Source organism: Schistocerca piceifrons, chromosome 8 (assembly GCF_021461385.2).
Source record: "Schistocerca piceifrons isolate TAMUIC-IGC-003096 chromosome 8, iqSchPice1.1, whole genome shotgun sequence".
NCBI lineage: Eukaryota > Metazoa > Arthropoda > Insecta > Orthoptera > Acrididae > Schistocerca > Schistocerca piceifrons.
In genome coordinates, this window is record NC_060145.1 from 489,459,368 (window position 1) to 489,486,704 (window position 27,337).

At 38.5% G+C, this 27,337-nt stretch overlaps 1 protein-coding gene across 1 annotated transcript in view; it reads right to left on the reverse strand.

The window, feature by feature from the left end:
• Positions 1–27,337, reverse strand: part of LOC124712487 (bifunctional heparan sulfate N-deacetylase/N-sulfotransferase) — a 107,860-nt gene that overhangs the window by 12,486 nt on the left and 68,037 nt on the right. The window contains exons 12-15 of the mRNA XM_047242782.1: positions 20,753–20,879; positions 17,730–17,881; positions 6,803–6,979; positions 4,937–5,057 (exon numbers count right to left, since the gene is read on the reverse strand). Coding sequence (XP_047098738.1) covers positions 4,937–5,057; positions 6,803–6,979; positions 17,730–17,881; positions 20,753–20,879 — 577 coding nt within the window. The remainder of the gene's footprint in view (positions 1–4,936; positions 5,058–6,802; positions 6,980–17,729; positions 17,882–20,752; positions 20,880–27,337) is intronic.

The following is a 27,337-nucleotide window of genomic DNA, read 5'->3' on the forward strand; positions in this document are numbered from 1 at the left end:
CATAGATCCATGTTAATGCTATTTTTTTTTTTTTAATGTTAAATCCTGCTAGTGCTACTTGCCACTGTCATAAGTTGTTGTCGTGGGCCTAAAAGAGCTTCAGTCAGAAAGGGTGCAGGCCGAAGAACACAGGAAGAATGTAGATACAGGAACCATCGGTATAACACTTGTAAACTGTCGTAGCTATATTGGGAAAGTACCAGAACTCCAAGTGCTAATAGAAATAATTGATGTTCAAACCATTATAGGCACTGAAAGCTGGCTAAAGCCAGAGATAAGTTCAGCTGAAATTTTTGTGAAGAACTTAACGGTGTTCCAAATGAATAGGCTAAACACAGTTGGCGGTCACATGTTTGTTGCTGTTAGAAGTAGTTTATCTTGTCACAAAATTGAAGTAAATAGTTCTTGTGTGTTAGTATGGGCAGAGGTCATTCTTGGCAACCAGAATAAAATAATAATTGGATTCTTTCACTGACTTCCCAATTCAGATGATACAATTGCTCATAGATTCAAAGAAGTCTTGAGTTTGATTTCAAACACACACTCGACTCAGACAATTATAGTTGGTGGTGACTTCAATTTACCCTCAATATGTTGGCGAAAACACATGTTTAATTCCAGAGGTATGCATAAAACATCATCCAAAATTGTCCTAAACACGTTCTCAGAAAATTATTTTGAGCACTTAGTACATGAGTCCACGCAAATAGTAAACAGTTTTGAAAACACACTTAACCTCTCAGCAACAAATGATCCCGAGTTAATAACAAGCATCAAAAATGGATACAGGCATTAGTGACCACAGGGTTGTTGTAGCGAGATTGAATACTGTAACTTCCAAATCCCCCAAAAATAAACAAAAAATATACCTATTCAAAAAATCAGATAAAAATTCACTTGATGCCTTCTTGAGAGTCAATCTCCATTCCTTCCAAATTAACAATCTATGTGTAGACCAGATTAATTCAGAGAAATAGTATCAGCAGCAAATGAGAGATTCATATGAAACAAATTAACAAATGACGGGGAGCTGATCCCCCACGGTACACAAAACGGGTCAGAATCCTATTTCAGAAACAACAACAACAATAACAACAACAACAACAACAAACATCAAATTTAAACAGACACAAAATCTCCAAGACTGACGATCATTTACAGAAGCTCGAAATTTAGCATAGACTTCAATGTGAGATGCTTATAATAGTTTCCACAATGAAACTTTGTCTTGAAACCTGGCAGAAAATCCAAAGAGATTCTGGTCGTATGTGAAGTATGCTAGAAGCATAACACAATCAATGGCTTGTCTGCATGATAGCAATGGAGCTACGATCAAAGACAGTGCTGTGAAAGCTGAGTTACTAAACATAGCCTTTCAAAATTCCCTCACAAAAGAAGATGAAGTAAATATTCTAGAATTCAAGAACAGCTGCAAACATGAGTAACCTAGAAATAGATATCCGTGGAGTAGTGAAGCAACTTAAATCACTGCATAAAAGAAAGTCTTCTGGTCCAGACTGTATGCCAATCAGGTTCCTTTCAGAGTTTAACAATCATATACAACCATTTGCTCAATGATAGATCTGTACCCACAGAGTATAAAGTTGCACAAGTCACTAACAAATTACCTCAAAGAAAATGGTCTATTGTCACACAATCAACACAGATTTAGAAAACATCATTTTTATGAAACACAACTAGGTCTTTACTCACACGAAGTGCTGAGTGCTATTGACACTGTACTACACAAGTGGCTTGTAGCAAAATTGCCGGCTTATGGAATACCGCCTCAGTTATGGGACCGGATTCATGATTTCCTGTCAGAGAGATCACAGCTCGTAGTAATTGACAGAAAGTCATCGACTAAAAGAGAAGTGATTTCTGGCATTCACCAAGGTAGTGTTGTAGGCCCTTTGGTGTTCCTTACCAACATAAATGAATTAGGAGACAATCTGAGCAGCCGTCTTAAGTTGTTTGTAGATGATGCTGTCATTTATTGATTAGTAGTCATCAGAAGATCAAAACAAATTGCAAAATAATTTAGAAAAGATATCTGTATGCTGTGAAAATTGGAAATTGACCCTAAATAATGAAAAATGTAAGGTCATCAACATGAGTGCTAAAAGGAATCCATTAAACTTCAGTTACATGATAAATCAGTCAAATCTAAAGGCCATAAATTCAACTAAATACCTAGGAAATACAATTACAAACAACTTAAATTGGAAGGAACACACAGAAAATGTTGTGGGGAAGACTAACCAAAGACTGCATTTTTTTGGCAGGACATTTACAAAACGTAACAGGTCTACTAAAGAGACAGCCTACACTATGCTTGTCTGTCCCCTTTTAGAATACCACTGCATGGTGTGGGATCCTTATCAGACAGGACTGACAGAGTACATCAAAAAAGTTGAAAGAAGGAGAGCACATTTTGTATTATCGCAAAATAGGGAAGAAAGTGTCACTGAAATGATACAGGATTTGGGATGGACATCATTAAAACAAAGGCATTTTTCATTGCAGCAGAACCTTCTCACAGAATTTCAATCACCAATTTTCTCCTCCAAATGTGAAAATATTTTGTTGATGGCGACCTACATAGGGAGAGATGACCACCATGATAAAATAAGGGAAATCAGAGCCTGCACGGAAAGGTATAGATGTTCATTCTTTCCGCAGGCTTTACAAGATTGGAATAATAGAGAATTGTGAAGGTGGTTCAATGAACCCTTTGCTAGGCACTTAAATGTGATTTACAGAGTATCCTCATAGATGTAGATGTCAATGAATGAACATGTGACTAACAACTTGCATAATTTAATGTAATTGTTGCTGACACGTGCAGTGTGACAGGGGAGAGGATTAAGTGGGGGCATGCGTGGCAGGTGCATTGACACTGCCTGCCTGTTCATGTTCAGTAGTTAGCTTTCCAACCCCTTCTCGGGTAGTTGATTGCACATACTTATAGGTCACAGTACTCTGTGACACATCACAACTTGTTCGAGCTAGAGCCTGTGTGTCTAGATTTTTAAAATGTCGTAAATATAGAGCAAAAATATGCATCATCAGCAGTTTTTAGTTAAAATACGCAATAATTGGTGAAAAAGAGCCAAATATGCAAATACGTGTGGCAACATGCAAATGCATATAATCCAGTCTCTAGTCATCAACAGTCTGAAAAGTGTCAAAGTGCTGTTTCAGTCATTGCATGTACATGTCCCAACGTTCTTTGGCATTATTAAATGGTGGAAATATGGGTGGGTGGGACTCCACCTGGGAAATGACCATAGCTTGAATGGGCTGTGACCCCTGAAGCTGCAGTGTTCCAACAAAAGCTGAATTTCCTAATGTAACAAGTCGGTTTGCTGCTGCAATTGCTGCTCAGAGTGCTGTTGTGGGTTTGGCGACATTCATCTTGAGGCCATAATTGTTGAAGTATTTTATTAATTTTGTTACCCCACTAGTAGAAAAAAATTCTAGCTCCTTGTATTCTCTACCATCAAATAATATCAAGGTTTCATCTGCATAGCTTATAACACAGGAGCTAAAGGGTTATGTAATGTTATAAATACATATGAGGAAGCAAATGGGACAAAAGTACTGAGCCATGAAATACACCTTGAATTACTGGATCACTGGTGGACTAAAAGCCCATATCTGTAACTAATTTGTATATACTTTAGTGAACTGTTTACCATTGCTATTAAGATGCACAGAAGGATCCCTGACATAACTTCCAGTTTTTTTAGAAGTAACTTACAGTTTACTGTGTCAAATTGTTTTGTCAGGTCTAAAAATGTGCCTGCAGTTTGCATCCTCTGGTCCAACAGACAATGCATGTCATGGAAGAACTGCAGGGCTTCTCTGCTCATGATTAGCCCTTTTCTAAGGCCATGCTGAGAATCTATATGCAGTTTATGTTTTGTGAAACAGGCACTAAGCTGGAATAGGATAATACTTTTGAATATCTTACTGAAGGAGGAAGTTAGTGATATTGATCTATAGTTTCTTCCATTTTTATACACTATTTTCATGATACTGGTTATAACAGCAAGATATGTGCTTTCTCTAGTGCTGCAATTAATCACAGAGGTAAGAGGTTATGAGATTACTTTGATGCACAGCTTATTAATTGCACTGGATATGGCATCCCATCCAGGTGAATTCTATTCTTATCATGTTTATTACATTTCATACTACCTGCTCAGTTCAGCTTTTCCTCGAGTGAACATTACTCAGGGCATGCCTGAACAACATCCCTGGCCACTAGTTTGATGGTCCTTTATCCTCATGGCTGTAGTCTAAGGCAATTGGATCCTCCTCCTTAATAGCTTACTCAAACAGTTCGCTTAACTGAGAGAGTAGTTTGGCCTTTCTGTTTCTGTTTAAGTGCAGTCCACAGCTTATGTGTACAGCACAGTTCATTTTACTTAAATCTAACAAACATACATGGTTATATAATCTAATCTACATCTTGTTACATGGATACAGCTGCAAAAACACCATGGAATGCATGACTAGAAGCTGGACACTACGAAGCAGCAAAATTAAAGTTAGATATTTTAACAAAATCCAGGATTATTAACCAAAATTATATTTAGAGGAAAAAATATGGTGTCTGCTTTCACAGAATGACCATGGCAATGCTCTAGAAATCTCTGTTGTGAGGAATAGATGACTGGTAACACACAATACAGTGCACTGGTGTGAACTCTGAATATTTCCTTTGATATGCAGCATACAGGTCAGTATGTGATGTAGAAGCAGGAACACAAAACAGGAAGTGTGAGTACACAGTCATATGGAGTGAACTGGAACTGTGCACAACCCAATTTTTCTGCTTTATTTATTTCAAACATTATCTCTCTTCTGAAAATTCTTCTTCTTCTTATTGGTTTGATAAAAAGAAAATGTTAATTAACATGAAACACACCTGCAACAACTTGTATGACTTTTCTTCCATTGGAGGGTATTGCCTCCCTTTGCTGCGTCCAAGGCATTTTGTATGATCTCCATTTATCACCTGGCAGAAGAAACCCTTTTTGGGATCATATCTGTGTAACAGAAAACATTTTTTTTAAAAAAAGGTTTTTCAGTTATGAATTCCATGAAAATTCATTTATACATACAACATAGTATACACTTCCTTTTCTCATAAATGAAAATTGACATTCCTTTTCTCAAAAACTTTTGTACCAAACACAAAAAACATTTCCAATCATGAAAATTATGTCCAAAAATATCCTTTCAGGCCAGTAAAATTTTTAAAGTTACACAGGAAACTGTCTGATCTATGAAGCAATTACTCAGGTTCAGCTGCATCATTCTAGAATACTGTAAAAAAACTGTCATATGATTATCACATTTCTGATAATCCAATGAAAGACATTCTGGAACATTCCAACTACAAACAGGTAACACCATTGTGAATGGGTACAAATTTGCTTACCAGTATATGAGTTGGGTTCATGCTATGCTAATATATCCTATGTGTCTACAGTAACCAAATATCTACTATATGTAACAGTCTGACAACTGAACAAAAAGGCATATTTAATCTTTACAGCTCATCAATAAGTCCCACAATTTTCATGGAAAACTTTACAAGTTTTGTATTGTTCCCAAACTTGTGTGTGAGATAAAATACTTCTCAAAGATTTGCTGAAAGTGTAACTATTAATCTTTCTGTTGACAGCATCTGAATATACTGAAAACACACACACACTTTATTACCTCATTGGTGATAGGAAATTAAGGCTGGAACACAAGCTAGTGATCATAAGAACTGTGGAAAGTAATGACTGTGACCTTGTTAAACTAACCATCCCAAATTTCATATGAAGCACTGGAAATCTAACTCAAGGAATATAAATTTTTAGCTGGCACACCTGGAATACTATAAAAGTGTGTCACAGTTGTGCTGCCTTACTTAGTACAAAAACTGTTTCTTTATTTCCCCCTTCCTGTAAGTGATAAGTACTGATGATGTGTATGTGCACATAAATTATGTGTGTAAAAAAAACACAGTTCAACAAATAGAGTTCAAGTTACAAGACAAGATTAAAGTGCTTAGCAAACCACTGAAAATCTAAATTGTAGTGGTTGCACAAAACAGAAAATTTAATTTCTTTGTAATGTTTATAAAGATCTTCACAATGGCACAACCTGATTCCCCTCATTTTCTTCTCCGGCAAGTGATGCTACACTTTGTATATTTAAACGCAATCAGATCCACAGAAAACATGCTGTTCATAATATGCTGAGCACATTCCAAATATATCATCTGACAAGTCTTACTTGACTTTGGACTCTACACTATAACCTCCAGGAGATGATCATCTTATTTTTTTCAACATATGTAATCTTATTCCAGCAATAGTCAGTAATATAAAGACATTACTCTTATAAACTTTCAATAATCAGTTACAGGAACACCAATTGACAATATATCTGAAAAATTAATTTCTACATAAAGATATTATGAAAAGTATAGTTGCTACTCACCATATAGTGGAGATGTTGAGTCACAGATAGGCACAACAGGAACACTGTCTAAAAATGAGCTTTCGGCCAACAAGGCCTTTGTCAGAGATAGAACATGCACACATACACTCATGCAAATGCAACTGATGCACACATAACAGCAGTGTCTGGCTGAAGAGGGCGCCTGGCCTCAGCATCTTCATTCACTATATGGCAAGTAGCAACTATCGTTCTCATAACATTGTTACATTGCATCCTGGATTTTTCATTATTGAATTTCTACATAAAGATTATGAAATTGTATAATCAAAATTACCTCAAGTGCTGGGAATAGTTAAATGCTGGCTGTATTTTCAAGAAACGTTGTAAGTCATTCATAGTTTCTACTGGATCTGATCGTAGTTGATCACCGTCAATTATATGCAGCTGGTTTGGGAGATAGTATGTCAGCCACCTCTCGAGGTGCTGTGCATATTTTCCAGGATTTAGACACCTGCAAAAAACAAACACACCTCTTCTTAAGATGTATATATTTCTAAGTTAAACAGCTCATTCACAAAACTGAAATACAGACTGAGAACATTGCATTCAGTTACATTAGGTTACACGAGCAATAGTTCACAGACTGACTAGGAAGAATGTCTGGGCCATGCAAAGTAACCAAGGAAGTACATTTTATTTAATTGTAATTCAGACCAAAGAAAGCACTAGGGAAAGATGGTGTAATTGCTGAAATACTGGAGATCGGAGGAAAATTCATGACTGACAACACTGTAAAAATATATGAGTGACAAGATGGTCCCGGAAAATTACTGAGACATTTCTCTTCAGACAAAAGTATTGTCTCATGCCTTTCTTACCATATTAAGGCAATAGACAGAATGTAAGGCAGGTGAATACCTGACAGCCTTTTGACAAGACTGACTTTGTGCAGAACATATCTGGAGTCTGAAGGTGATACTACAGCACTGCTGGTCAATTTGCACAGTGGCCTTATTTGTGGATTCTAGAAAACCCTATGGCTTAACTGACAGTGACACACTGTTTACAGCACTGCATGAATATGTCGCAGATAACAAAACAACTAATTTAGCCAAACAGACTTCAAGAAACACTATTTCTAAAGTAAGATTCATGGGCAAAATTTCCAAATCATTGTTAGAAAAATGGGCTTAAGGCAATGGGGTGTGTTATCTAAGACACCCCTTCAATCTGGTACTAAATAAGCCCATGACAATATTGCTGAAAGAATACTTGGCATAACTATGAGAACAAAAAATAAAAGAATCCATAAAGAATTCCTATCTTTATTGATTACACAGCATCACTGAATATGACACTCAGGTTCACTAACCAACACTTAGTGAAATGACTAGGAAGACTAACAATGTCAAATAAAGCAGAAAATCTCATACAGAAAAACTGTTTAAGGCCTACACAATCATTTGGAATATATGTAACAAGAAATCACTTTTTACCACAGTCAAACTACGCCACTTTCAGTGAGTTATTCTTCCAGGAGCATTCTATACAGCTGAGACATTATTATCAAGCAGCGAGGCCTAAAATGTGACAAATTTTTATTGGTTAAATTTTACAAAAAAAGGTGCCTTTATCATCCATTGCCTTTCTGATGATGCAACAACAGCCCACCAGTTCACACTGGAACAGACTGAATCATCATCAGCAAAGCTGCCCAACCCAACAAATCATGCTGCAGGATAACCTGACTTATGAGACTGAGGACTAGGTTATCTGTTATTTTAATGGCTTGTATTATTTGCTGGTATTTGTCATTTTTAATTAGGTGGTGTAGGTCATACCTCCTTGCTTTATTAGCTTCTTCATTCTTTTTCTTCAACTGAGTGAATTTGATTTTAATTTTAATGAAGTCTTGGTCTGAGCCTGTGTCTACTCCTCTCAATACTTTAACACTGTACATTCCCTTATGAAAATTTTTGTTTATACAGACATGATTTAGCTGCCACTCGCCCTTCCTCCAGTCTGAGTGTTTCCATGTTTCAAGTTTACTTGGCTTCCACCTGATGTATGTTGATTTAGAAATAAGGTTGTGTTCTCTGCAGAATTCTGCAAGTCTTTGGGCATTCTTGTTTGTGAAGTTATGTGAACTCCATTTTCCAATTATATCTTTATATTTCCTTTCTTTTCCCTGCTGGGCACTGAAGTCTCCCAATAAGATTTTTACTTTCCTTTTATTTATTCTGTTCACAGTTCGTTCGAGAAGGTCCCAAAATGTATCTACTTCATCCTTTGTTTTGTTAGACAATTTTTTTCATTTGTAGGGACATGAGCATTTATAATTTGTAGGTTTTATTCATTATTTTAAAAGTTAGAGTTGCAATTCTTAGTGATATTGCTTGAAAATTAGTTACTGAATCTATCATTTTTATGTTCACTATAAATCCTGTTCCAATTTGGGAACATTGCTTCATAACCCTCTGTCCTAGTTTCCCATTACAAATATCTGTGTCCTTGAGATTTGAATGGGTCCTATATCGTGTTTCTCATTTCTTGGAGCCCTGCTATTAAAAGTTCTTGTTTGTTTAACTCCTCTGTGAAATTCTTGAGTTTTCTGGTCTTAAGTATTGAGTTTATGTCTTGTGTTGCTATATAATTTATTTGCTTATATTGAATCTTCTTTTTGTGTGTCACTATGCATTTGGCTGCCTAGTCGGCTACCCACCAAATCCAATGTAGTCTTTACCTGCCTTTTTGGGCAGGACGGTGGTATTTTTTTCCTAAAAGACCATTCCATATTTGACTTTCAAAGGCAATTAACCTTAGCCGGAGCAAGCTCCAATTTAGAACTGTGACAGTTAACCACATAGGGCATGTTTGGTCCACAAGAGCTATTTTATTTCACTCAAGTCCACCAGTAAGCTGGTTAGGACCCCCCGCCACCAGGAATGCACCACTTACGAGTATCACCTCTTCTCCTGCTATGACAGTGCAGTAAGATTGTGTCCAGACATAGCATAATTGCTAGTCCTGTCATGGATCTCACCCAGTACATGCCACTTTTTGAGCAAACTGACCCCTCTCACAAAACAGCAAACTTGACCTTTTATGAAATGCATGCTCTATTAATTACCTACTTTCACCATGTCACTGGATCCCGTGTAGAATTTTATCGGTGTCCTAAACAGGTAAATAGCTTAGCCAGACATACCACACATGGATTGTTAAACTGTAGGGACTCAGCAGGAAATGTCATTTTGTAACCGCAGTATATAAGGAATCGTATGCAGAGGAGATGATTAGGGACACCGTCATTTGAGCAGCTCCAGATACAGAGGTTCATCAGAAAGCTCTTCTATATGAGCACCCTACTTTGGAGGACATACATAGCCACAGGCCACCAATTAGAATTCTGAGGTGAGGAGCGGCCGTCACAAAAGACACGGGAGAGGGCTCCAAATTTGCCGATACGGCAAATGTGGCAACAGTAGAGCACAAACACTGCTGCACTCTGGCTCTATCTCATAAACAAGGAAAGAAGTCCCAGCCTCCAGACCAGTGCTCGTCTCCATCATGCCCACTGTTTTCAAACATGTGTCAGAGAAAACTGCCCCGACAGGCGGGCACAGTGCAAGGCTTGCCGGAAGGAAGGACATCCTGAGTCTGTCTGCCACTCTTTTTCAGCTTTCGGATTTATCATCAAAGATTCGGTCCACATGGTCCTGGAACAAGTACCATTTTGGGAATCACATATTCTCAGGTTGGAGTACTCTCACATTTCCTCTGGGGGTATGGGAAAAGCAAAGAACTTTACCGGTGTGAACTACATTAAAGAAATCAATGTGTCGACACTTCTTCCTTGTACGACCCGTGTCGTTTGCACTGCAGGATGCTATCAAGATTGAGCTAAATAAATTGACAGTCTTCGACATCACTGAAACCATGTCTTCAACTCCTTTGCTTATTTAATAGAGGGAAACATTCCACGTGGTAAAAATATATCTAAAAACAAAGAAGCTGTAACTTACCAAACGAAAGCGTTGGTATGTTTATAGAGACATTATAAACAATAAAAAACACACAAACACACACAAATTTCAAGCTTTTGCAACCCAAGGTTGCTTCATGAGGAAAGAGGGAAGGAGAGGGAAAGACGAAAGGATGTGGGTTTTAAGGGAGAGGGTAAGGAGTCATTCCGATCCCAGGAGCAGAAAGACTTACCTTAGGTGGAAAAAGGGACAGGTATACACTCGCACACACACACACATATTCATCCGCACATATATATGGCGCCTGGTAGCCATCCTGGCACATAGATGAGGTTGGATCTGAATATCCAGTTGTGTTTGGATCTAAGATGTTCAGTGCTGCACAGAAGAGATATTCACAAATTGCAAAAGAGGCCACCGACTTCATCTTTGTGCTCAACAAATTTCATATATTTCTATATGGAACAAAGTCCTACCTTATTGTGGATCATAAGCCATTGATCTCCCTCTTAGGTCCTATGGCAAAGCTACCTGAGAAGACTGCCCACCAATTCCAGTGCTGGGCACTCTTCCTCAGCACTTATAATTAAGAAATTCAGTTCCACAGTACCACTCAACACACCAATGCAAATGCCCTGTCCTGTCTCCCAATGGGCCCTGGCCTGGTGTTTGACTGAAATGGTATCTTGTGCTTTCAGTTGGACAGAGGACGAAGACACTCTACAGGTGGTGGATGCTTTTCCTGCTATGGGGATCCGTGTGGCCAAAGCCATGGACAAGGACACTGGAACATGCAAGAGGGCTGGCTGGACCACATTCTCAGTTGTGATGCCAACCTGTTGTGGCATTACTTCCACTTATGCCCCCAGCTAATCCTACTAACCGTGGATCACTGTTTCCGTGAGTAGCCCCACAGGAACCTCTGTGTCTGACAACCTTACAGCTCTCACTGGACATCTCCAGAATAAACTGCTCACCCGACACCATTTGTAACGGCATAGATCAATAGGTCAGACATCTTGTCCGGGTTGGGTATGCGAGCAAGAAAAAAAAATTCCTTGATTTTTTTCCAAATTTTCCAGTTAAAAACACACTTTTTCCTGGGTGAAAATACACTATACATGAGGCGAGATACACTTTTTCCATGGTTAAGCAACAGTACACTTTCCGTCGGAGCTATAAAACTTATCTGTCCTTTGCATGGTAAAGGTCGTATACTGGTGTAGGACTTCCCAGGAATTTAGGAAATGAAATCCAGCAAAACACAATGCATTTTGGAAAGATCTTTGATGCCCAGCAATATGTGCACTGCTTACTTTCATTTTGTGAAAGTATAAATACAGATTCCAACAATTAAATCACGGTAGCTTCTGGAGTGTTCAAAGAGCATAGGACACATCACTGTTAAGTATCACAACCACACAAAGAGGAAAAGTTAATGGTTTAAATTAATATACATACAGTACAGCTACAAGGAAAGCTGTTCTTTCACACATAGTGTTGGTCATTATCAATTTTTTGCTGTTTTTTCTCTGAGGGCATGATTAGGCAGGAAGCTAGGAGCACAGCTTAAATTGCAGAAGCTGAATATTTCTGACAAGCACAATTATACATTTAATTGCTGTGCATCGAACATTGCATGTGTTACCTGGCTGAATACATGTTCCATCAATCATATAACTCAAAAGAAACATTACATCACTTTTTCATTGAGGCTCAGTAAACCTTGCCCACTGGGCATAACTGTTGTGCAATATTTCTTCTCATGAATGCTAAAAGCATGACTATTTATTACAATTCTGAATCTTTTGGGGAAACTAGTATGCTGACTCCCCTCAACATTAAAAGCATGTGAAAGCATTGCTTTGTTTGTTACTGCAAAGTTTGAATATTACTTTGGGAGTCATGGTTCCTACTTTATCAGTACTGAATGCTTAATAGTATTTCAGGAATTTATGTGTTACCATGAAAAAACAGTGATGTTGCTATTGGTTGACTACATCAAATGCCCTATGCTCTGAATATGTGCTGTCATTGGCTGGTGAGATCACACGACCTAAGCCACGATTGGCTGACAAAAGCGGAAGTGAATCTCTATTCCAGTGCTCCAGAAACTAAACTGTGTGTTTTATGCAATTTGTATTTCTACTTCCATATTACACATATATGCAGGTCCAATGCTGAAGCACATCAAAGGTATTTCCAAAACACGTGGTTTCTGGGGTTTTGTTCCCTAAAATGCACGGAAGTATAAAACCTGTAACCTTTCAATAGCACATTTTGCAATAGGAAATTTTGTTTAATTTTTATTCCATGATCATGGCTGCAGCAGTTCAGGAGAACCTTTATGAAGTAAAATTTCTACTTAGCTTTAGTTAGTGTCATGTTTAATATTTCAACACCCAATGACGTAAGGCTGTGAGCACCCACCACAAGGTCTAGAGATCTTTGTAAGCATTCAGCATTCTACCTGAGTGGGAGTGGAGTGGCAATGAAGGATGGGATGGAACAGGATCAGTCACTCAGCATCGCTATTCATATCAGAGTGACTCAGTGACAGGATGACGGAGAAGAGACATGGCAACGAGTTGGATAGATGACGTGAAGCAAGTGAGCCAAGAATAGGTCCCACAAGAAATGAGCCATCATTTTCAGCAGCTAACATTGTTACATTGCTGCTCAAAATCTCAATACTGTGAAATGCCATAATCATACAGCTGCTGTTAATGTGATTTAAATTAAAATAAAAAATTACTATTTATACACCCACTACCAAAAAAATCATAACTTGAGACAATATTTAGAGGAAAACACTAGCTGGCATGGGAAAGAGCAAAACAATAACAATACGTAAGCTGGTCAATAACTGAAGAAGGAAAGTCTGGAGCAAGAGTCTTGAAAAATGCGATTTTTGAACGGAGTAGCTTGTTCTTGAGATGATGATGCTAGTACATTTCAGTTTGTTTTTGTGTTATACCTTTGTAACAATTATTCACAGATATGGAAGCAGTTACTAAGTGCACTCAGCAATATCTACATTCTCTAGCCATTGAATCATGCAAAACTTCAAGATCAACTGTTCTGATTCCATGGTCCAAATGTACAGAGCTCTTCTGGCACTGTAATCCTTAAATAGGTTGTACAAGGCACATAAAAACTGAACAGACTTGATCAGGTAGAAAAATATGGAGAGTGGTGTGTGCAAGTACATCAAAGAACAGCAATCAAACATAATGTGAATGCAGAAACACCTGCAGAGCATTTATTATGTTTTATAGGTGCGGAGAGATATGTAAAAAGTGACATGATCAATATAGTGGGTGTTAATTAACACTGTATTTTAAACTTAACTTGGCAAATCATTCCTCTACAAGTAAATCATCATGTATCCACTTATAAAATCTAGGCTTTAAATTAAAATTAATATATGTACAACAAAAGATCTTACAAGTCCTAAAGCAAAGAAAGGTCTTACAAGTCATAAAGCACTTCAGAAATTTTACATAGAGTTGAGCACCTCAACTGTAAAGTAACTGGGAGGTAAAGTTGTTTGTAACTGGAAGACTTCACAACTTAGAAATCATGGATAGGAGAAGAGCGCAAGTAACACCTAACAACTAGCAACTGATAGAGAGAGATAGAGAGGGAGAGAGAGAGGGAGGGGTATGAGGAAGGATGTGTGTGTGTGTGTGTGTGTGTGTGTGTGTGTGTGTGTGTGTGTGTGTGTGTGTGTGTCTCATGGCGAGGAGTGAGCTAGAAGAAGAGAGTGGCAAAAGGATATGCTGCCCAGGCTTCACACCTTTGGTCATCTTTGTAACTGAGGTGCTTCACTGTAGGTGTAAAATTACCTAGAAACATGTAATAGACTGCTAGAGTAAGGGTCTAGAAAATGCAGAATTACTAACAAGCTTCCCTCATGCTTGTAACCTCTGTCCCTGCCCCCTCTACCTTGTTGCCTCCCCCCCCCCTCCCCTCCTCAAATAAAATAACACAATTTATCCCTTAATATGGCACTGCTGCTGTTAGATGTCGTGCAGACATTTAATATTTGTTCTTAACCCACTTCGTTTAACATTAAACAGTAATTTTATATCATTAAAATACTATTTTTAATAATCTGCAATTTTCCCATTTCCCACAACATAGAAACTATTAGTACTATAGGAAAAATGAATAGGAAATTTAATGTACAGTGAAACCTCGCATAGCGAACACAATTCATTCCAGAATCTTACTCGTAGTTCTAAACATTCATCAAGTGAAAGAATTTATTCCATATATGTTGTTGTTGTTGTCTTCAGTCCTGAGACTGGTTTGATGCAGCTCTCCATGCTACTCTATCCTGTGGAAGCTTCTTCATCTCCCAGTACTTACTGCAACCTATATCCTTCTGAATCTGCTTAGTGTATTCATCTCTTGGTCTCCCGCTACGATTTTTACCTTCCACGCTGCCCTCCAATGCTAAATTTGTGATTCCTTGATGTATTCTATATAAATTAATGTAAAATACCATAATTTGTTCCATGCAGAAAAAGTACTAAAAGTTTTCTCTTATTTATGCCATTTATTCAAAGACAATTATACATGCAGTATTATGTACTTTATTATTCATGATACAGAACTAATTCCTTTTTACTATGATGCTATTTATAGTCATTTGTTTCTGCTGATGCTTCAACAATTGGCAAAAATGTGACACACCAGCATTATCTTCAAATAAATTTGTAGCGAACATAATCGCTGCATTATTGGGGTGGTGATCAATGTACAATGCAAATGATTCCCATGTTTTCAGAATTCCTCTTATTGTGACAGAAGATTGATGCTTTGCTGTTACCGCCGCTGCCTCCTCCTCCCCTCCTCCTCTTCTGAAGAAGAACTCCTAGTCACAACTCCCTGCTGTGAAACAAACTGCAACTCCATAAGTTCTTCCATGGTCATTTCATGGCTGTGATCTTCCACAAGCTCATTGATATCATTGTTATCCACTTCTAGTCCTACGCCCTTGGCCATAGACACAATCTCGTTGCCTACAGGCTCCACAGGTACTGACTGAAATGCATTTGAAAATGCACTTCAGTCAAAGCTTCTTCCAAGTAGAAGTGAGGGCTCTCTTAGTAACCCTTCTTACACCTTTTTGACCATCTTGATGCAAGCAACAATGTTGAAGTGATATTTCCAAAACTCTCTGAGAGTGAGATTCATAGCTTCAGTCAACTCGAAGCAATGCTCAACGAGTGATTTGGCGTAGAGCTTCTTAAAGTTAGAAATAATCCACTGGTACATAGGCTGGAGTAACAGAATGGTGTTGGGAGGTAGAAACTGGATGTTGATGAACTGAAATTCTTCAAGGGGGTGGTCTTGTAGGCCTGAAGAATTTTCCATAACAAGCAAGATATGGAGAGGCAGATTTATCTCAGGCAAACATATTTTCACAGAAGGACCAAACACTTCATTGATCCAATCACAAAAAGATCACATCACCCAAGCCTTGTTATCAGACCTCCTCATCATATTTAATCTGCTTTTCTGCACTTTAGGCTTCTTGAAGTCTCATGGAGTTTCTGAATGGTAAACAAGCAGTGGTTTAGTTTTCAAATCACTGCTTGTACTGGGCAAAGATTAGCACTATGAGGCAATCTTTCATTGGTTTCTATGCAATGCATTGTCCTCTGCTGTTATAAATGTGCAATTTGGCATCTTTCTCCAGAACAGACCCATCTCGACACAATTATAAACGTATTGTGGCAGATAACCCTCAGAATCTACGAGCATCTTGAAGTTGGTGGTGAAATTCTCTGCTGCCTTTGTGTTAAAGCTGGCTGTTTCGCCATGCCTCACAACATTGTGGATGCCAGTTCTTCTCTTAAACCTCTCAAACCACCCACAGTTTACCTTAAACATTTCTTCAGCTGCTGATGATCCTGGCATCTTCTTAATGAGGTCAGCAAAAATCAATCTCGCCTTCTCACAAATGATGTTCTGGTTAATAGTGTTGCCTTGTAATTGTTTTTCATTTATCCATATAAGAAGCAATGTTTTGACTTTGTGCAGAATACGAAACCATTGTTTACGTACTCTAGTCACTTCCTTTGAAACATCTATCTCCTTAATCTTGTCCTTGTTCTAGAGAATAGTGCAAATAGTTGATGTAGAGTGATTGTATGTGTATGCTAAATCAGCACTGCTCGCAACATGTTCGTGTTTTACAGTGATTTTATGTTTCATTTCGAAGATCATTTTCTTTCTGTTATGGTCGTCCTTTTGTGACTTTATCTTCGGGACATTTCTATGAAGGTTATTTAAATTTGCACCAAAATAAAAAAGAAACACTGGGTGAACATGCGCTTCACTAAGATGGTAGCAGAAATAGCACTAAACCCAGACTGCAGTATGTACTAAAGACATTGTTCATATGCTGCGAAGATCGCAAAAATATGAGTGACCGATCGGACTTTAAAAACAACAACATTTCAAGTGTTCTCGTTGATGTCTCGGTAAACTCAGAAAGCCAAAAACCAGAAGATAAATATAAATGGAAGGTGGTGACATATAGCAAAAGGAAAAACAAGGCGACAGATATGCAACAAAAGGAAAATGACTTTTTAATAATTGGCGATTCGCTGCTGAAGAATATCACTGTCCCCAATTGTAAGATCGATGTACGACCTGGAATTAGAACGCAACAACTCGGTAAACATTTTAAAAATATGGTAAATGCAAGACAAGATACTACAGAACCAGATTCTGAAACCAGACATAATTATAAAGGGGTGTGTATACATGTTGGAACGAATGCGTTAAGGAGCAGCAGTGAGGAAGAAATGGCAAACAAAACAAGAAACATGATTCGTTCTGCAAGAAATATGTATGCAGGATCTTGGCTGATACTTAGCGGAATTATAAACAGAAGGTCGGTGAGTGAAAAATATATTGCCAAAATAAACTGTGCCTGGTGATATATCTTTGCTGCTTATTCAAAATTCCACTCTCCTTCCTTGAAAGATACATTGATGTCTGTTTTGGTAATTTTGGTGTACCCCAGCTTCCATGTATTGGGAATCGTTTATGCTTCTGCTTTTGGCAGCTGTTCACTTTCACACTACGTATCTTGGCACATGTTGGAGGACAAGATTTAACATACCTAATGATGAGGACATTAGTGATAGAAGCACACATTCACAATTGTTGTGAGAGGCACAGCAACATATACGTCAAAGCGACAGACCAGGAATTAAAATAAACTAAAGCTAATAACTGTAATAAACACTTTACCTGTTGCGAAGCTCTCGTAGTGGCTTGGGTGCCGTATCACTAGCTGTGATGACCTGATGGAATGAGTAGTTGAGTGCCACTGGATCTCTGTGAGCTCGAGTGTGTTGATACCAGCTGTAAGCCCTCTTTGCTGGAGATATCAGAATTGTAACCTTCACAAAAACAAACACAAAATTTTTTTAAACTCCTACACATGCACACTCACACACAGACATACATTACATATACATGTTGTGAATTAGTGCTTTGACAATTTTGGAAATGAAAAATGAATCATTTTCACTGAGACATCAAACTTCAGCTCTCTTTTCACACAGAGTTTCTTTCTACTCACAAATCAAGTCACAAAGTGACCATTGTATCCTCAGGAACATAAATATAGAGACAAAACACACACATTACATTCACTGTTTCCTAATCCAAGGAATTAATGCCACGATTACCAAAAATGATCCAGCGTAATATTTTTAAATAGTTGGAATCACACAAGATACAGCAAGATGCAAAACTAGTAAAAAAGAATTATCATCTGTTTTGTAAGCAAGGGAGGCCAACACAAGAAATATGATTCTTGCATGAAACATGTGTTGCAAAATAATAAAGAAAATTTGGCAGGCAGACAGAAATCAACTAGATCATCACATCAATCTCCGCACAGTAAAGCAATCGACAATGTATAATGACACTGGATAGTAACAGAATTAAAGACACCTGTTTCAGGTTACCTTTTCTTCCAAGTGGCAAGAAATTAATGTAAATGTTTAGGCTAATTATTTGATGAAAGATAAACAGTCTGAAGTATTTTACAATCTAAAGTATTTTACAGACAAGTGAAATACAGTATTTAAGATCAGAAACATCACATGATGTATACTGAAAGCTGAACAGGATAATCTTTCTTCTACAATCTTGAATAAGGACATGATGATAGACATTATCAACATCTGATAAATTTTAAAATAATTGCTGTGATGGATGAGAGGAAGTAGAGACTGGAGGTCATTGATGGCTTCCAAAGATAAGATGCAGATAGATGACAATCTAAAAAGAGGACTTCAAATGATTGGTTCCATTTATTGACATATTAATGCATTTACCTATGTCACCTTTCTGTAAAGAACTGTGGCCCCTCAGTAGGATATTACATTTTATTTCCCTCTTCCTATGGACTTTTCATATACTGCATAATCTTAGAATTTATCTTTAAGTAATATTTTTTTTTTTTTTACCCATGTCAATTAAATTAAAAAAGAATGGCAAAAATAAATAAGGACTCAAATTAAATATTCAGATTAATAATGCACTGCTTTTTAACAAACCCTCAATGATTACTCATTTAATACTATACAATTAGATACTGTCATGCATCATGTTCAATTTGTACACGGAATTACAACTTATGCTTACAACACTCCAAGCTAACAAAAATGTTGGAATTTTGTATGTAACAACATTGAGTGCCATATAATTGGCTGTTTCTCCATGGGTATGTACTGGTGAAAGCTGACAGCTGCAGAATCTGTTTCCTCTGATATTTAAAGAATATTTTTCAAACCCACAGCTTTGGTTCCCTTAATATACATATGCTTTCACATTATGAAGACTGTGCTTCCACGCTGCTGTAGATGCAAGAATCAGATTCCTAACAGCTGATAAAAAAGTACCTCATGATATGCTATGTAGACCATCTATAACATATAAGCAAATGGTCTTTAGTCAGAGTATCATGCCTCAACCTTTTCCATAGTTTGAAAACACAGAAAAATTTATTCTTCCACAGTTAAGGAATTTGCTTTTCCTAAGTTGGCAGTACTGGCTTCAAGAAGGAAGGAAGAAATTTTATAATTTAACATCCTATAAACAAGCTAATTACATATACATATAAAGGCATTGGGGAAGAAATGACTCACAACCTGATGGGAGCAACAGTTTAGCATTCACTTGAAGCAAAACCACAGAAAAACTACATGCTTAAATTAACCTGGCCTGTGAGGTATTTGATCATCATCAGACTTAGCAACGCAATTGCACATCCAAAACAATCAGGCCCTTCTTTCATTAGGTGGTTTCTTGTGTGTCTTAATGGCCTGGACAAGCCACAATTAAAAGCACTGCGAGTGTGACCTTTAATTGTAGAAATATTTGCAGGATTATTTGCAATATTATCATTCATTAACTCCATTTATTTTCCCTGATGAGAATCAAAACACACACACACACACGCACACTGGGATTACAAAATATTCTAGTTAATGGCATTAATTGTTTCAACAGTTTTTACAGCGTGCTTCATGCTAACATGGTAATCACAATCCATTATTAAGCAGCATATCAAAAAAGTGCCCAGTGTGATGATTTGGGCACCATTGCGTGTAACATACAATTTAAACTCCAACAAGCGCTACACCAGAGAAATTTTTTGAGTCTCGATACTGCTCCTGCTTCAGACAAACCACAGTCCAATGTCCTCTGGAAAACACCTTATGCTATAGATCTGTCCACCTAACATATCACACACTGAACAGGTCTGGATACAATTTGTTGATGACTTTCTTATCATGATCCTCCAACAATCAGTGTCAAGACATTATTGACTCAAATACAAACCTTACAGTGGGATTTTCCAGATGAATACATCTTTACCCTCCAAATCTATGCCACAATGTTCAGAAGCTCTGATTGCAGCATACTAGATCTCAAAGTCTATGTTATCACGCACAAATGGGTAATCATAATGATTTCTGTATTGTTGAGCAGTTAAATTAGGATTTATGCTCATTTCAATCACACGTGTTCCTACTGCTGTTGCAGTTTTCATAAATGTTACTATATTTATTGCATTCTGATCAGACACCAGAGATTTACCAGTGTGGCTACATGGTTCAGTTTTATGAAAACATTTTCTTTCGTAGACAGTGATGTAAAAGGAATTAATTATTTAGATGCATTATTTTCATTGTGTATTTCTCACTAGAAAAAAAAATTTAAGTGGCTTTATTATGTACAGAAACAGAAACACTTACAAGCTTAGCATGAGGAAGCAGAGCACTTGCTCTTCTTGGTACAAGATCACCATCAAAGTAAGTGGCACTTTTTTCAAATAAGTACTTTGCAGTGCCATTCTTCGGGACAGGAAAGAAGTTCATGTACCTGAAAAAGTAATTTCCAAGTTACAAAAGTTACACAAATAACAACAATGGAAAATAGCATTACTGAGAAAACATACTCTCACTTTATGGCAGAATGAATAAGCACTGAAAACATGGGTGGTTACTTAAGCTTTCAGTTTCACCAGTTACTTCTTGCCAGTTATTTTTGAGTGTGTGCTATTATCTCACTGCAAACAGCTGATTAGGGTGCTTTTTATATATTTACTATTGGATGGTTGGAATACGGTATCAAGTAAATATGTTTAAGGACTTGAACTCTGTAATTATGCATAAGAGGGAGGCCAACAAAATGATAAAAGTCAAAAGAAATTTGTGTTACACACATACATTTCTCTAGCCTGCACAGAAATGTGATCAGGAACCCATCTAGTACACAAAATGGAAAACTGTCAAAGAAAATTGTTCATTTTACACACAAGTTTAGAAGCTTGGTTTGGATGAGGAGAGGCAATTTAGGGTGGTAAATCATAAAATATGGACGGAAGGGGAGGAGTAACACCTTGTTAAAAAACCTGGATCCAACTGGCTACAGATGGTAGTACACTGAGAGGGTCCCCGCCTAGGGTTACAGATGAAACCTGGACAAAGGTCTTGAAGACATAAGAGGAAGTTTTATTTAATTCCCAATGGTGGAGAGAATGGAAGAGCCTAGTGGAGTGAACATGAATAAAATATCAAATTTCGAACTAATATCTTATCTGGGAATTCAATTGCCTATGTTGTATGTAATACAATTTCAACTGCAGCATGGAAAGTCTGCCAAATGAATGCTTTACCCCAGGTGGTAACTTGAGAGAGAAATCCACCATTGCATCACACAGTGCACTGGGACCAGGGGTTCTGGGGAGTCCCAACAACTGCAATCAGAAGGTTGAATCAAAGCAACCTTGGAATCCTTCTAAAATAAAATTCAAAATGAAATTCTTTCTAGGCACTTCAAATGTAAATTCTCTAATCAACATTGGTAAAGAAAATGAACTAGTAATACTTTTAGAGAAAAACAAAACTCAAATTTTAGCAGTTCAAGAAACATCATTTCTGATATCAAATGCAGTAGATACTTGTAACTACAGAATCTTCAAAGGCAAACCAGCAATCAAAATTATGAATCAGATGCCATCATTGGGCACAGCTTTCTACGTTCATCAAAGTATAATAGGAAATGCAGCAGAATTTAAGTCCACCTCAGAGAGAATGTCTTTCTTATCAGTTAAATGCAAAAACAAGATATACACCCTTGTTAATTGCCATGCACCAATAAATGAAGTCAACAGGAAAAATCCACAAAAAAGAGGAATTCTGGGATCCTTTAGAAACTGAAATATCTAAAATTCCACAATGCAAATGGTATGAGGCTAATCAGTTTCTGTCAAAGCTCTCACTTGCAATGAAACTCAGTCTTTTTTAGAAAACTCCCAAGAAAAGCTAAAACTTAAGTATCTTTCAGCCCAATGTTAGGAGAGTTTCAGTTACATCATTTGGCTATTTCGCAAAAAAGTACAATGGAAGCTGTAAATGTGAAAGTAATAAGGAATGGTGAATTTGATTCTAATCATTATTTCTCTAAAATTAAAGCCAAGCTCCTACCAACTAAAGAAAAAAGAAAGCCACAAAGGTTAATTAAAATTAATACAGGTAGGCTTACTATAACAAAAGAATCAATTAAAAACTATCAAGAAAAAATTAATGTTGCTAAACATGACAACCAGCAAGAAATATCCAAAATGAGCTTTTTGTGGGAATCACTGCACAAAGAATAGATCACACACAGTGTATTTCACATGTCTGAAATGGACGCTGTTGACAACATGTTTACTCTTTGGAACTGGACACTACTCTTATACTTCTTTAGTTCACTTTCAACAGTTTTAATAGTGAGTTATGCAAAATTAAAAACTTTCATTGTAGCATCTACAAGAGAGTTTTCACTGTTAAATGATGAACATGCTGGATCACTACATCCTTGTGACCCCAAAAATGCAGAAAAAGTCACAGGCAACAAAGACCACACAGAGTCATATGACATTGTATCAAGACGTCGATTGAGTTCAAGGCCCACTGCATCTGTTAAAGGTACCAGAGAACTTGCAAAAGCAGATTAAGGATCTTGAAGATGCAACAGAAATGCAAGCTAGAGAAGAGACATGCCCACAATCACTGAGAAAAGACGAAGATTCAATACACAGACATGCTGACAAATAAGAGTTGCAAGTCAGGCCTAGAAGGCAAACTCCATGGTTCTTAACTGACAAACCAGAATTATGGGTGGCAATGTTAGACCTAGCTGTAACCAGTTTTGACACTAGAGCTGCCGCTATGGTCACAGGTGTCATATCGAAATCACTACCAAAAACAACAGTATACACAGCTAAGGAAAATGCTAATTGATTGGTTGTGTAAGTCAGTGGAGCAATTATTGCACAGAAACCAGATAGGCAACAGAACACTAGCAGAATTCTGCCACATTCAGTGAAGAGGAGTTATCAGATGCCATGCTATGTCACGTATGGATAGAACAGCTGCCAGTTATGGCGCAAGCAGCTGTTGTTACCTACAGCAGTACTGATTCAAATGGCTCTGAGCACTATGGGACTTAACATCTATGGTCATCAGTCCCCTAGAACTTAGAACTACTTAAACCTAACTAACCTAACGACAGCACACAACACCCAGCCATCACGAGGCAAAGAAAATCCCTGACCCCGCCGGGAATCGAACCCGGGAACCCGGGCGTGGGAAGCGAGAACGTTACCGCACGACCACGAGATGCGGGCACAGCAGTACTGACACCAACACGATAACTCTGGTTGCAGACAAATTGTACGTAATGTTAGACAAGACAAACACACTGAGTGCAATTAAACTGCATGAGGAAAGCAACATGTAAGAGACTGTGGCTATATGAAAAGAGTGACACACAGATGTTAACAGTCAGTACGAACACTTGAAAGAGCAGATAGAAGCATTGCAGAAACAGGTAGTGGCACTGGTAGAAGATACACGGGGTATACACCAACAAGACAGTGGATGTAAGAATCAGCAATATTTTAAGAAGAGGAAAGATTCAACATGTTGTTATCATCGGTATTTTAGGGAGCAAGCCAGGAAGTGTCCTTCTCCGTGTTCAGTTTATATTCAAATGGCACCAGCAGTTGCCAATAGGTGCTGCACACCACAGCGCTCAACAAAAGCACCATACTAAGACAGTCAGTGACTTAACAGAACCCCTAGTGAGTAACCAAGCCAGTCTACTAACATTGTCATGCAGATTGTATGTAAGAGACGTTAAGGTGACTCACTACTATCTCGTCAATTCAGGCTCTGATGTTAGGACATTAAAAGTATGCACAGAAAAAAGAACATCCAGCCAAACCTACTCAGCTCATGGCTGCAAACAGTTTGCTCATAGCAATATACGTACATCACAAAATAGAAGTGGATCTCGGATTTAGGAAAAATTCATGCAGAATTTCATGCTGTCAGATGTCTCATAGCCTATCCTGGGAGCAGATTTTATTTGTTAACAGAGGATAGACATGAACCTCAATGCAGCACAGATAAAAATGAACAGTGAGGTCATCACAGGACCTCTGGGCTGAAGTGCTGTGAGCACCTTGGGTAGCCGTAACAAGTAAACGCAGTGTTGCCAGTACACCACGTTAAGACCACACCAGGACAACGAGTCTCACAATGGCCGAGATGACTAACTCCCAATTGTTATGCAGCAGCAAAGGCGGGGTTCAAAATTGTGCAACAAACAGGCATCATCTGCAGGTCAGATAGCCTGTGGGTGTCCCCACTACATCTGGTAAAGAAGAAAGATGACATTTGGAGGCCCTGTGGGGAATACTGGGCCCTGAACAAACGAACAGTCCCAGACTGATATCTGCTTCCAAATATTAAAGACTTCACAAACGTACTAGTGGGATCCACAATATTCAGCATAATCAATTGCAAGAAGGCATATGACCAAATACCAGTGGTGAATGAAGACATACTGAAGAGTGCTGTGGTAACTCCATTTGGATTGTTCGAGTTTTTACAAATGCCCTTCCGGTTAAGAAGTGCTGCACAGGCATGGCAATGTTTTGTGGACAAAGTCCTTAGACGGCTGAATTTTTGACTTGCATACCTGGACGACATCTTGATATTTTCCAGAATGACTACAGAGCATAAAGAACACCTCAAAGCAGTCTTTGACCAAATACAGAACTATGGTATAGTGGTCAATGAAGCAAAGTGTACTCTGGATCAGATGCACGTAAATTTCCTCAGCTACTTCATTTCAGCATCTGACATCTGATCTTTGGAAGACAAGATTGAAATCATAAAGGATATCCCCACCTGACATACTTTCTTCAGCTAAGAAGATTCCGAGGAGTCATAAATTTCTACCGGTAGCACGTACCAGGAGCATCTGAGGTACAAGCACCACTGACAGCAGCTCTAGCAGATGAACATGCTGCAGGTGAGCTGCCACTGCACTGGATAGCAGTGAGCTTTCAACCAGGTAAAAGCTAGCTTGCAGAAGGCAATTTTGTTAGCCCATCCTGTACATGACACACCTTTAGTAGTAGTCATAGACACCAGCCAGCAGGCAATTGGTGCCGCCCTTCATCAATGTTGATGATTGTTGGCAGCCCTTGAATTTTTTCTCCCACAAGCTCACAGCATCCCAAGTCAAATGGAGCACTTTTTATTGCGATCTATTGGCTGCATATCAAGCAGTGCGGCACTTCTGCCCATACACTGGAGCAGGACCATTCTTCATATGCATGGATCAAAAACCTGTAACTTTTGCCTTCAGCACACATAAGGACAACTATCCCCAATACAATTTTGGCAACTTGAATTTATTGGGCAGTTCAGTGCAGATATTAGGCACATAAACGGGGCCAAAGATGTGGTGGCTGTTTTTTTTTCATGGGTCAGAGCCATCTCCTATATGGCAGATTACAGGCAGCTGACCACAGCACAGGGCACCAATGCTCGGCTAACTCCTAAAAGAATGTTTACATCGTGAATTGACAGGACTACTGCAATTTAAACAGATACAGCCAGCAGGGGCTAAGGGAAATACCTTGTGTGATAAGTCACAAGACAAACCCAGACTTATCATACCAGAACAATGATGAACAGCTTTTTTTGATGGAATTTGTGGTTTGGCTCATCCTAGTGCAAACACAAGCATTAGGCTGCTGACAGAGCAGTTTGTATGGCCCGGCATAAATAAGGATTGCTGCAGGTGGGCAAAATCATGTCAATGACGCAAAGTGGGCATGCACATCAACAAGAAAGTGGGAGAATTTCCAGAAACAACAGACTGCTTCGCCCATGTTCACTTGGGTATTGTAGGACTGATGCCAGAGTCAGAAGGGTGCCAATAATTGCTGTTAGCAACTGACTGTTACAGTTGACAGGTAGAGGCAGTACCCATCACTCACATCTCGATGGAGACAGCAGCAAAAGTTTTCTCAGCATTGTGGATAGCAAGTATTGGCAACCCATCACAAGTTACCACAGACAAGGGGTGACAGTTTGAATCAACACTGTTCCTAGAGCTGGCTAAGTTTGTAGGTCCTGCCATCATCATACAACCAGCTACCATCCAGCGAGTAATGGGATGGTGGAAAACTGGCAGAGGACATTGAAAGCTGCTATCATGTGTCACGAAGACAAGTGGACCTCTGCACTGCCACTAGTACTGTTAGGCCTCCGCACCATAAATAAACAAGATATGAGTGTCAACAGCAGAGATGATATATGGATAGATCCTACATCTGCTGTCAGAATTTTGTTTGACACTATCGGAACAGACATGCCACAATCTGCCATACTTTCTGCAACGAGTACAAAGCCACATTTCAAAACTCCAACTGCCATCAGCAACATGACATGGTGAACAAAAGTTTTTTATGCACTGGGAACTCAGCACATGCTCACATGTAATGCTGAGGACAGATGCAGTAGGTCCTCCTCTGCCACCACCATGTGCAGAGACATACAGAGTCATAACACATGGCAAACATATGATGCAGATACAATGCAATGGCAAACAACAGACAGTGTCCCTAGAGAGGGTGAAGCTGGAATGTATACTGGTATCAGACAATGAAAAGCAAGGAGAAACTACACTCACAACTGCAGAACAGACAGAAGGAGGAGAGCACATGGAGCAAATGAAACACTCAACACGGCAAGCAGACCCAGAAGAAATGCCAGAAAAGCCAGTAGTTTGCACCAGGACCGGCTGATGTGTGCAACACGAATACCCATACATTCCGGGAGCTCTGCTCTATTGGGGAGGGGAGAAGAGGGGAGGGGAGGGGATGTGGCTGTGTGGGAATCACTGCAGAAAGAATAGTTCACATGTTTGGATTGGGCACTGTTGACAGAATGTTTACTCTTTGGAATTGGACACTACTCTTAGACTTTTTT